General features: G+C 51.1%; 1 protein-coding gene across 5 annotated transcripts in view; it reads left to right on the forward strand.

Annotated features, from left to right (window-relative positions):
• nebl (nebulette) overlaps positions 1–12705 on the forward strand; it is a 219615-nt gene that overhangs the window by 93577 nt on the left and 113333 nt on the right. For 3 of the 5 annotated variants that reach the window (XM_034189279.1, XM_034189348.1, XM_034189412.1), the window contains exons 7-9: positions 548–658; positions 1636–1746; positions 2724–2837. The exons of the other annotated variants lie outside the window; for them this stretch is intronic. In XM_034189279.1, the coding sequence (XP_034045170.1) occupies positions 548–658; positions 1636–1746; positions 2724–2837 (336 nt within the window). The remainder of the gene's footprint in view (positions 1–547; positions 659–1635; positions 1747–2723; positions 2838–12705) is intronic. 5 annotated transcript variants of the gene reach the window in all.

The following is a 12705-nucleotide window of genomic DNA, read 5'->3' on the forward strand; positions in this document are numbered from 1 at the left end:
ATCTATTAGATAAATATGATTCAAACCACCGCAGCACAGTGCCTTTAATACCTATGGCATGCTCTAATCTCTGTAATAAAATTTTATGGTCAACAGTATCAAAAGCAGCACTGAGGTCTAACAGAACAAGCACAGAGATGAGTCCACTGTCCGAGGCCATAAGAAGATCATTTGTAACCTTCACTAATGCTGTTTCTGTACTATGATGAATTCTAAAAACCTGACTGAAACTCTTCAAATAGACTCTTCAAATAGACTTCAAATAGATATTAGGATGGTTGAGTTGAGGGATGATGGAGTGGTGGATGGACAGAGGGGCTGATGGAGGAGTGGATTGATATTAGGATGGGTGAGTTGATGGATAATGGAGTGATGGATGGAGGAGAGGGACAAATGGTGGAATGTTGATGTGACTTGAGAAAAGGAGTGAAGGATTGTGTGCTTGCAGAAGGCAGTGAGAGCGTTTTGTGTGATTGGTTCTTCTCGGTGGACACGTTTATGTCGACTCTATTAAAGTGCTGTTTGGACTCCTCACGGTTCTCCTCAGAACAAGTACAAGGAGGAGGGGAGGAGGAGGAGGAGGAGCAGTCTCTACTCTCTGCTGCCTGAAACTCCGGAGACGCAGCTGGCCAGGACGCTCCACGAGTTCCAGAGCGAGGTCAGTCCACAGATACACGTCCGCTGTCCCTTCAGTTTTATGCACGTCATTGACTCGGACTTGTTGGACTCTTCACAGTTTGATGGTTTTTTCGTGCTACATTGCAACTCATCATTATATCATAAAGAAGGTTGTTTTTCCTCCAGAAAGGACTAAGTCCTACATCGTCCCTGAGGCTTCTTAGCGCCATTGTTTCTCTGCAGATTCCGTAGCGTCATGCGGATGACAGTCCATGACTCCCCTTGGATGGGACACTAGTCCCACACAGGTTACCTGTCAGGCCTTCACCCATTTTTTCAGCTGGGTGAACTGACACAATGCAGATTAAGTGTCTTCCATAGGACACAGACAGGCAGAATGGGCGGGATTTGAACCAAGGCTGGCTCCTCCTCCACTGAGCTACCTGTTCTACTCTACTACAGACCTTGGTGGAATTATCAGTCGAACCAGAGAAATTAATCTGCATCCAGATGTGCAGTCAGAAGCTCTCTGAAGAACCTCTGATCTCTGTCTCTGACCCTGGACCAGCCAACCATCACAGGCTGAATCCTCTTCTCCTGAACTGACCAGGATCGATCTGGATCAACCTTGTTTCACATCCCGAACATCAAACGGATGTAAACAGAAGCTGTTTAAGTGGTTTCTTGTTGTGTAGGTGCTGTTCATAACTCTGCTCCTCGCCCGCCTTTCCGCAGACACTGTAAAGCCACGCTTCCCTCCACATGCATCATTTATTATTTTCATCCATGCTGCAGATTTTAAGCTGTTTCTCAATAAGTGTTCAGCCAGTCTCTATAAGACCTGATGAAGCTTATCAGAGTGGTGAACACATGAAATTTACATAGCAAAATGTGACATTTTCAACATTTTTATCAGTTTCTCTGAATCGTAAACACTGATATTAATGAGTTCATTCTGCCCCATCACAGACAATCATCAAATAAAATCTCCTGGAGATCTGATCTAATGTGTTTCAGAAAAAATACAAAGAGGATGGTCGGAGGAAGGCGTCCCTCTCTCTCTACTCTCATCTCGCGGACACTCCAGAAATCCAGCACGCTCTGGAGATGTCACAGCTGCAGAGTCAGGTACACATTCATTTAAACAATAAATAAAAAGGAGGAACGCTGAATGCTGGTTATTGCCATGCCCCTTTAATATTACATCAGAAATGCATTTTTATTCATCAGAATATTGTCAGCATTAATTTTTAAAATTAATGTTGAAATCAGCTCTTGTTTCATTTTATATTGTGGGATTTGTGGCTAATGTCATTAAAGCTACATAAAAACATTTTATTAAATTCATTTAATGAAATAAAGACAAGTTCAAAATATTTGAATTAACAGAAATGCCACACATTAACGTGTGGTTCTAATGCTTACTTTTAGAAGTAAGAACCCGTGTTTAGGTTTAGCCAGTGTTCTAAAATTAAAAAAAGGTTAATGAAGACTGAAAATTTTCTTCTAAAATAATTCTGTGATCAGGTTTAGTGACTTGTAAAAATGTAGAAAGTAGAAATGATTGGCACAGTTGGCAGAGGCTGTTGCTCATGACTCTGTGGGTAATCACCCCAGATTTACAGATAAATACAGCTTGTATTTTTGCCATAAAATGCAGAAGCGCTGGATAGTTTGAAAACTTTCTCTTTTGGGAAGATATTTATTTTCTTAACTCCAATAACTTTGAGTCTTCTGACCTGTTCGAGACCTAATTGAGGTATCTACCTGGCAACACATACCCGAACCTGCATACCAAATTTGGCTGAGGTGGGTCCCATAGTGGAAAAAGTGGGTTTATTCAGACCCCAGTAACTTTCAGGGTTCTGGCCCAATCGGGATAATAATGGAGTGTGCACGGCTTCACTCCCAGCCGAACCCTCGTGTCGAGTTTTGGGCAGATTGGCCCAGCGAACGCTGAGAGGTAGCCTTGAAACCTCTGCGTAACAAACACACACAGATAGGTACTAACAATTATTATAAGAGGATATGGAAAATATAGAAACATAAATTAAAAACAAGCTGTCTGTACTGACATCAGTTATCTCTCTCTCTCTGTCTCTCAGGTGAATTATCATCCAAAGGTTGTGGTCAAAGGGGCCCCCTCCTCTCTGTATTCTCAGCTATCTGACACCACAGACATCCAGTTTGCCAGAGAGATGACCGAGATGCAGAGTGAGGTACTAAACATGTAGTTACACTGTTTGTAACACTCAAAGACGGTGTACGGACACAGTGGACAGTCACACCCAGAATTACGCCGCGTTATTTCAAATTTCACGTATTAGCTCTTCTGTGTTATATAATATTTGAAATTATGCACAATTGAAAGAACATTTTATATTCATATGTGCAGAATGTTGTTTTCTATCAAAATATACAAAAAAATGGCATTAAAATTGAAATAAATTTTAAAAACAACCCCAACTGGTAGACTTTTAAATAAATTTTTTTTTAACTAGTTTTTGGTTCTTCATGATTGCTGTTACTAAGTGATAAATTGGTCATGCTAATCATAATATACAATAATAAAAAGCCACAAAGACAATGATATTTTATTTAATAAAGTCAGTCACTGATATGACCTCATATTTTCAGAACACATTGCTCACAAACAAACTCAACAAGTCAATTTTGGGGGAGCTACATGCTAACTATCCAAGCTAGCTGGCTTTTTTATCCAGTGTATTAACTAGGTTAGCTCAGCGAGCTCATTTTGTCAACAATACTTAATCACTTTATAGGTGTGCATTACTATCCATCCATCCATCCATCCATTTTCTTCCACTTTATCCAGAGTCGGGTCGCGGGGCAGCAGCTCAAGCAAAGCCGTCCAGACCTCCCGATCCACACACACCTCCCCCGGCTCCTCCGGGGGAACCCCGAGGCGTTCCCAAGCCAGCCGAGAGACGTAGTCCCTTCAGCATGTCCTGGGTCTTCTCTGGGGCCTCCTCCCGATGGGACGTACCTGGAACACCTCTCCAGCGAGGCGTCCAGGGGGCATCCGGAAAAGATGCCCGAGCCACCTCAGCTGGCTCCTTTCAACATGGAGGAGCAGCGGCTCGACTCCGAGCTCCTCCCGAGTGACCGAGCTACTCACCCTATCTATAAGGGAGCGCCCAGCCACCCTGCAGAGGAAACCCATCTCGGCCTCTTCTACTCATGATCTCGTTCTTTCGGTCAAATCTCATGACCATAGGTGAGGGTCGGAACATAGCTCGATAGGTAAATTGAGAGCTTTGCCCCCCTGCTCAGCTCTCTCTTCACCACGGTGGGCCGATACAGTGACCACATCACTGCAGACGCTGCACCGATCCGTCTGTCGATCTCACACTCCATCTGTCCCTCGCTTGTGAACAAGACCCCGAGATACTTAAACTCCTCCACTTGAGGCAAGGACACTCCACCAACCTGAAGAGGGCAAGGCACCTTTTTCCGGTCAAGAACCATGGCCTCGGATTTAGAGGTACTGATTTTCATCCCGGACGCTTCACACTTGGCTGCACACCGTCCCAGTGCACGCTGAAGGTCCTGATTTGATGAAGCTAACAGAACCACATCATCTGCAAACAGCAGAGATGAGATTCTGTGGTTCCCAAACCGGACCCCCTCTACACCCTGGCTGCACCTAGAAATTCTGTTCATAAAAGTAATGAACAGAACCGGTGACAAAGGGCAGCCCTGGCAGAGGCCAACGTGTACTGGAAATAGGTTTGACTTACTACCGGCAATGCGAACCAAGCTCCTGCTGTGGTCATACAGAGACTGGATAGCCCTTAGCAAAGGACCCTGGACCCCGTACTCGTGGAGCACCCCCTACAAGGTGCTCAGAGGGACACGGTCGAACGCCTTCTCCAGATCCACAAAGCACATGTGGACTGGTTGGGCGAACTCCCATGAACCCTCGAGCACCCGATGGAGGGTGTAGAGCTGGTCCAGTGTGCCGCGACCAGGATGAAAAGCACACTGCTCCTCCTGAATCCGAGGTCAAATTCTCCTCTCCAGTACTCTGGAGTAGACCTTACCGGGGAGACTGAGGAGTGTGATCCCCCTATAGTTGGAACACACCCTCCAGTCCCCCTTCTTAAACAGTGGGACCACCACCCCGATCTGCCAATCCAGAGGCACTGTCCCCGACCACCACACGATGTTGCAGAGGCGTGTCAACCAAGACAGTCCCATAACATCCAGAGACTTAAGGTACTCAGGACGGATTTCATCCACCCCAGGAGCCTTGCCACCGAGGAGCTTTCTAACCACCTCAGTGACTTCGGCCTGGGTGATGGAGGAGTCCGCCTCTGAGTGCCCAGTCTCTGCTTCTTCTTCGGAAGACATGACGATGGGATTGAGGAGATCCTTGAAGTATTCCTTCCACTGCCCGACAACATCCCCTGTCAGGGTCAACAGCTCCCCACCCGCACCGTAGATAGTGCCGGTGGAGAGCTGCTTCTGCCTCCTGAGGCATCGGATGGTTTGCCAGAATTTCTTCGAGGCCCACCGATAGTCCTCCTCCATGGCCTCCCCGAACTCCTCCCAGGCCCGCATTTTTGCCACAGGCTGCAGTACGCTTGGCCTGCCAGTACCTGTCAGCTGCCTTTGTGGTCCCACTTACCAACAAAGACAAGTAGGACTCCTTCTTCAGCTTGACGGCATCCTTTACTTCCGGCGTCCATCACTGGATTCGGGGATTGCCACCGTGACAGGCACTAGAGACCTTGCGATGACAGCTATGAGCGGCCACATCGACAGTGGAGGTGGAGAATACTGAGCTGGGGAGCAATAAGCAATACTACCCCAGCTCTCCGCTTCTCCCCGTGCGCAACGCCAGAAAAGTGGAGCATGCAGCCCCTCTCCAGTAGTTGGGTACCAGAGCCCAAGCTGTGCGTGGAGGTGAGCCCGACTATCTCTTGTCAGTATCTCTGAACCTCCCGCACAAGCTCAGGCTCCTTCCCCACCAGCGAGGTGACATTCCACATCCCAACAGCCAGGGGCTGTGAGCGCGGACCGGGCCGCCAGGCCACCCGCCCTCGACCACCACCCAATCCTCTCTGCACCTGACCCCATGGTCACCTGTGCAGGTGGTGAACCCACAAGAGGGTGGGCCCACGTTGCTCTTTCCAGCTGAGCCCGGCCGGGCCCCGTGGGCTAAGGCCCGACCACAAGGCGCTCGAGCCCCAACCCCATGCCTGGCTCCAGGGTGGGCCATACCGGGCAACATCTTGGTCCTTGATTTTGTACTGGTCATGGGTGCTTCTGAACTGTCCTTAGTCTGACCCGTCACCTAGGACCTGTTTGCCTTAGGAGACCCTACCAGGGGCACAAAGCCCCCAACAACATAGCTCCTAGGATCATCCTGGTACGCAAACTCCCCCACCACGATAAGGTGGCAGTTCGAGGGGGAGCATTACTATCCATAATTGAAAATTATATTGATCTACATTTCAAGCGTTTGTTGAATCATTTGACTTGGCGAGCTAATGCATTAGCCACCATGAGCACTGTTTGTGATTAGTCGTTCTAAATTAACCAGATATGATCTCATGAATAATTTGAACAGATTGCCCAAGTGAGTACTTTTCCTCTTTGAGGAAATTTGTGTTGCTCCACAATTATGTTGAAATGACATAAAATTTACCCTGAAATTATCTCTGAAATTGTCAGTAAAGCTGAATTTTCTTCAAAATAGCCTTAAATTAATTCATAATTTCATGCAGAGATGGGATGAAGTCACCATCAAGTCACTCTCAAGTCATGAATCAGAAAGTCCCAGGTCAAGTCTCAAGTCGTAATGACCACCAAGTGTTTGCAAGCTGACTTCATCCCACCTCTGATTTCATGTATTAAATATAAAAACAATACAAGTACACACCTTAAGGCCTGGTCCCACTGGCGTTTAGGAACATTTGCGCATGAATTGTGCACAAAAGTGGTTTATATTCGCTAAACATCTGCAATATCCGTGAACCATCTTGTATGAGTTGGCCGACGTCTGCACACCTCCGCAATTATCCACAGAGGCACGTTTTTCCGTTGCCAAGATTTTTGAGCTGCACAAAATTTTGGTTACAGATGACAGCCGCCTTACATACTCAATACATACTCAATCTATGCACTGTATATCCGCCGTTATCTGCAGATATCTGCAACTGATGGGGTATTGCGGCTTGGCAGCAGACTGGGACAGTGTGTAAAACAGATATATAGGTGTCTATCACGTCCACATCACAAACTAAAATAAGTTGTAGCGAATGCAGACAGATTGGCCACAAATAAAGCGTTTGTATTACGTCTGATTTGCATCTGATTTGCGGACAATTTGCGAACGCATAGCAAACAGAAATCGACATACCTGCCAGTCAGTGCCAGTCCAGTGGAGACGTACAGATGTAGTTGTTATGAAAGTGTAGGAACACGGACCCACAACAGGGGGCGTAAAAGAACGGGCAATGGATAAGCCAAACAGTAACAATTTAATGTTGTAAATTGTGCACAACGGAATACAGACAACAACCAGTTTGGAACTACAGTCAATTACGTTGGGTGACGTGTGGGCAGGCTTGAGGATAGGAGACGCCCATCCAGAACCGAGCCGGATCCCACACGGCCCTCACCGCCAACAGATCTGAAGAACACCGGAGCCGCCAAGTCCTGGGTCCCCAGGTGGTCACCGTCTCCAGCTGTCAGACCTGGTACTGCTAGCAGAGAACAGAAACAGTACAGGTGAGTGTGAGTACGCACACTCAGTAATCCCACAGTCTGTGTTCTTTTTGGAGGGAGCACCTCCACCTCCAGTCACACACTCGTGCAGCTCATGTCTAACCACTTATCTGGTTGGGGTGTGAAGCGAAGCCGTCGCTGATCACACCAAATGCCAATCCCACAGATAAGGCAACACCCACAGGAAAACGGCTGCAAAGAAGTTCAGACTATTAGTCAGTGTTTTCGGTTTAGCAGAGAAAATTACCTCCAAGGTAGCTGATTTCTCGGCAAGGAGGTGAAGTTGCAGTCCGGCCTTTATGGTGATGGTGACGAGTTGAATGAGTGACAGCTGGTGCTGATGATGAGTGACAGCTGTCACTCCCAGTGGCTCCGGCGCCCTCTCGTGCCTGAAGCCCGCACTCCAAGCAGGGCACCATCTGGTGGTGGTGGGCCAGCAGTACCTCCTCTTCAGCGGCCCACACAACAGGACCCCCCCCTCAACGGGCGCCTCCTGGCGCTCGACCAGGCTTGTCCGGGTGCTGCCGGTAGAAGTCGGCCAGGAGGGCCGGGTCCAGGATGAAGCTCCTCTTCACCCAGGAGCGTTCTTCGGGTCCATACCCCTCCCAGTCCACCAAATACTGGAACCCCTGGCCCTTCCGACGGACATCCAGGAGCCGGCGCACGGTCCAAGCCGGCTCCCCGTCGATGATCCGGGCAGGAGGCGGCGCCGGTCCCGGGGTACAGAGGGGTGAAATGTGGTGAGGTTTGATGCGTGACACATGGAAAACCGGGTGGATCCGCAGCGAAGCTGGCAGCTTCAGCTTCACTGCAGCTGGACTGAGGATCTTGAGTATGGTGAATGGTCCAATGTATCTGTCCTTTAATTTCTGGGATTCCACTTGCAGGGGAATGTCTTTTGTGGAAAGCCAAACCTCCTGCCCAGGCCGATACGTAGGGGCCGGGGCACGCCGGCGGTCTGCATGGTTCTTGGCCCTCGTCCGGGCTTTGAGCAGGGCAGAACGGGCGGTACGCCACACCCGACGGCACCTTCTCAGATGGGCCTGGACCAAGGGCACCCCGACCTCTCCCTCCACTAGCAGGAACAATGGGGGCTGGTACCCCAAACACACCTCAAACGGGGAGAGGCTGGTAGCAGACGATACTTGGCTATTATGAGCGTACTCGATCCAGGCCAGATGGTTGCACCAGGCCGTCAGGTGCGCAGAGGTCATGCAGCGGAGGGCCTGCTCCAATTCCTGGTTCGCCCGCTCTGCCTGTCCATTCGTCTGAGGATGGTACCCGGACGAGAGACTCACGGTGGCCCCCAGTTCCCTGCAGAAACTCCTCCAGACCTGAGAGGAGTTGGATTGAATGGAATTTGGATTTGGATGGAATCCCATGCAGACGCACGACATGGTGGACCAGGAGGTCTGCAGTCTCCTGGGCCGTCGGGAGCTTCGGGAGGGCCACGAAGTGGGCCGCCTTGGAGAACCGGTCCACTATCGTGAGGATGGTAGTCATGCCCTGGGACAGCGGGAGGCCCGTGACAAAGTCCAGGCCGATGTGAGACCAGGGGCGATGAGGCATGGGCAGAGGCTGGAGGAGGCCTTGGGCCTTGTGGTGGTCAGCTTTGCCCCTGGCACAGGTGGTGCAGGCCTGGACATACTCCCGGACGTCGGCTTCCATAGACACCCACCAGAAGCGCTGCCGGACCACTGCCACGGTCCTTTGCACCTCTGGATGACAGGAGAGCTTGGAACCATGACAGAAGTCTAGGACCGCAGCCCTGGCCTCTGGTGGGATGTACAATTTGTCCTTCGGACCTGTCCCCGGGTCCGGGCTCCGTGTCAGGGCCTCCCAGACGGTCTTCTCCACGTCCCAGGTGAGGGTGGCCACGACAGTGGACTCGGGGATGATGGTTTCCGTCGGGTCTGACAGCTCGGTCTTGACCTCCTCTTCATGCACCCGGGACAGGGCGTCAGATCGTTGGTTCTTCGTCCCGGGGCGGTAGGTGATCCGAAAGTCAAAACGCCCGAAGAACAGTGACCAGCGGGCTTGCCTGGGGTTCAGACGCCTGGCGGTCCGAATGTACTCCAGGTTCCGATGGTCCGTGAAAACCGTAAATGGTACAGATGCTCCCTCCAACAGGTGTCTCCACTCCTCAAGAGCCTCCTTCACTGCAAGAAGTTCCCGATTGCCGACGTCATAGTTCCTTTCAGCCGGGGTCAACCTGCGGGAAAAGTAGGCACATGGATGGAGAACCTTGTCGGACTCCCCGCTCTGGGATAGCACAGCTCCTATCCCCGAGTCAGAGGCGTCCACTTCAACTACAAACTGGCGATTGGGATCGGGCTGCACCAAAACTGGTGCAGTCGAGAACCGGCGTTTCAACTCCCTAAACGCGGCTTCGCACCGATCCGACCAGGTGAAGGGGACTTTAGTGGAGGTCAGGGCTGTCAGGGGGCTAACTACCTGACTGTAGCCCTTGATGAACCTCCGGTAGAAATTTGCAAAACCGAGGAACTGTTGCAGTTTCCTACGGTTTGTTGGTTGGGGCCAATCTCTCACCGCCGCAACCTTGGCCGGATCAGGGGTGACGGAGTTGGAGGAGATTATGAACCCCAGGAAGGACAAAGAAGTGCAGTGGAAGTGAGGCCGAACGGCATGACCAGGTACTCAAAGTGACCTAACGGGGTGTTAAATGTCGTCTTCCACTCGTCTCCCTCCCGGATCCGAACCAGGTGATAAGCATTCCTAAGATCCAATTTTGTGAAAATTTGGGCTCCATGCAAGGGCATGAACACTGAATCCAACAGAGGTAATGGGTATCGGTTGCAAACCGTGATCTTGTTCAGCCCTCTGTAATCAATGCATGGACGGAGTCCGCCGTCCTTCTTGCCCACAAAAAAGAAACCAGCACCCATCGGGGAGGTGGAGTTCCGGATCAACCCGGCAGCTAACGAGTCCCGGATGTAGGTCTCCATTGATTTGCGTTCCGGATGTGAGAGGTTGTACAGCCTGCTGGACGGGTACTCAGCGCCCGGTATCAAATCAATGGCACAATCGTACGGACGGTGCGGGGGCAGCGTGAGTGCCAGATCTTTGCTGAAGACATCAGCAAGGTCATGGTACTCGGCTGGCACCACCGCCAGATTGGGGGGAACTATAACCTCCTCCTTAGCTGTCACACCGGGTGGAACCGAGGATCCTAAACACTCCCGGTGGCAGGTTTCGCTCCACTGAACCACAACACCAGACGGCCAATCAATCCGGGGATTGTGTTTTAACACCCATGGGAAACCCAAAATCACTCGGGAGGTAGAAGGTGTTACATAAAACACAATCTCCTCCCTGTGATTTCCAGATGCAAGCAATGTCACTGGCTGTGTCTGGTGTGTGATTAGTGGAAGAAGGGTGCCATCTAGTGCCCGCACCGACAATGGTGACGGTAAGGCCACTAGAGAGCCCAACCTCCTTTGCCCATCTGCTATCCAGCAGATTCCCCTCCGACCCCGTGTCCACCACTGCTGGGGCGTGAAGGGTTAGATCCCCACTCAGGATCGTGACTGGGATACGTGCAGATTTTCGGGGTCTCCCCGCGTGGGTATTGTGACCCACCCTTAGCCCAGTCTCTAAGGACGAGTGCTGCTGTTTTGACCGTTTGGGGCATTCTCTCTGTGTGTGCTCGGTTGAGCTGCAGAGAAAACACTCCCCACGGATCAGCCTCCTTTGTCTCTGATCTGATCACCTTTTGGCCCTGCTCGTTTCCATAGCAACGTCAGCAGGGGGAGCTGTCGTCACGTGGAGTGCCCTGGCTGTGGAGCGTGGGGAAGATGGCTCCCTTTTGGACCCGGGAGGAAGACGGACGGCTTGTGCCTGACCACGCCCTTCGTTTCGCTCCCGTCGGTGTTCTATTAATCGGTTGTCTAACCGTATAACCAGGTCGATAAGCCCGTCTAAATCCCGCGGTTCGTCCTTCGCCACCAGGTGCTCCTTAAGGACCAGAGACAGTCCGTTTACAAAGGCGGCACAGAGCGCAACAGCATTCCAGCCGGCTCGCGCTGCCGCGATGCGGAAGACAACTGCATACTTCGCTGCGCTCCAACACCCCTGTCTTATCGACAGCAGCACGCTTGAAGCGGTCTCGCCTCTATGAGGGTGGTCGAACACCTGTCGGAACTCCCTCACAAACTCAGTGTAAATCATTAGGAGCCGTGAATTCTGCTCCCAGAGCGCCGTAGCCCAGGCGCGTGCCTCTCCTCGAAGCAAATTTATAACGTAAGCCACCCGGCTAGCGTCTGACGAGTACATGACGGGACGCTGTGAAAAGACGAGCGAGAACTGCATCAAGAAGTCCGCGCACGTCTCCACACAGCCTCCGTACGGCTCCGGAGGGCTTATGTATGCTTCAGGGGAAGGTGGGGGGGTTCGTTGAACGACCAGTGGAATGTCTGTTTCTGGCATTCGGTCAGCAGGAGGAGGTGCTGCAGCAGCACTCTGAGCATGCGCTTCCACCTGGGCGGTGAGAGCCTCCATCCTTCGATTGAGAACAACGCTCTGCTCGGTAACTAAGTCCAACCGATCAGTAAAAGCGGTTAAGATGTGCTGCAGCTCACCTAACACGCCTCCTGCTGGCGTCTGTGCACCTCGCTCTTCCATTGGCTGTTCAAGCGATGGTTGACGCCCCTCGGGATCCATGACGCTGGCCGAGAAATCCTGTTGTGACAGTGTAGGAACACGGACCCACAACAGGGGGCGTAAAAGAACGGGCAATGGATAAGCCAAACAGTAACAATTTAATGTTGTAAATTGTGCACAACGGAATACAGACAACAACCAGTTTGGAACTACAGTCAGTTACGTTGGGTGACGTGTGGGCAGGCTTGAGGATAGGAGACGCCCGTCCAGAACCGAGCCGGATCCCACACGGCCCTCACCGCCAACGGATCTGAAGAACACCGGAGCCGCCAAGTCCTGGGTCCCCAGGTGGTCACCGTCTCCAGCTGTCAAACCTGGTACTGCTAGCAGAGAACAGAAACAGTACAGGTGAGTGTGAGTACGCACACTCAGTAATCCCACAGTCTGTGTTCTTTTGGGAGGGAGCACCTCCACCTCCAGTCACACACTCGTGCAGCTCCTGTCTAACCACTTATCTGGTTGGGGTGTGAAGCGAAGCCGTCGCTGATCACACCAAACGCCAATCCCACAGATAAGGCAACACCCACAGGAAAACAGCTGAAAAGAAGTTCAGACTATTAGTCAGTGTTTTTGGTTTAGCAGAGAAAATTACCTCCAAGGAGGTGGAGTTGCAGTCCGGCCTTTATGGTGATGGTGACGAGTTGAATGAGT

This window comes from Thalassophryne amazonica, chromosome 1 (genome assembly GCF_902500255.1).
Source record: "Thalassophryne amazonica chromosome 1, fThaAma1.1, whole genome shotgun sequence".
NCBI classification, from domain to species: domain Eukaryota; kingdom Metazoa; phylum Chordata; class Actinopteri; order Batrachoidiformes; family Batrachoididae; genus Thalassophryne; species Thalassophryne amazonica.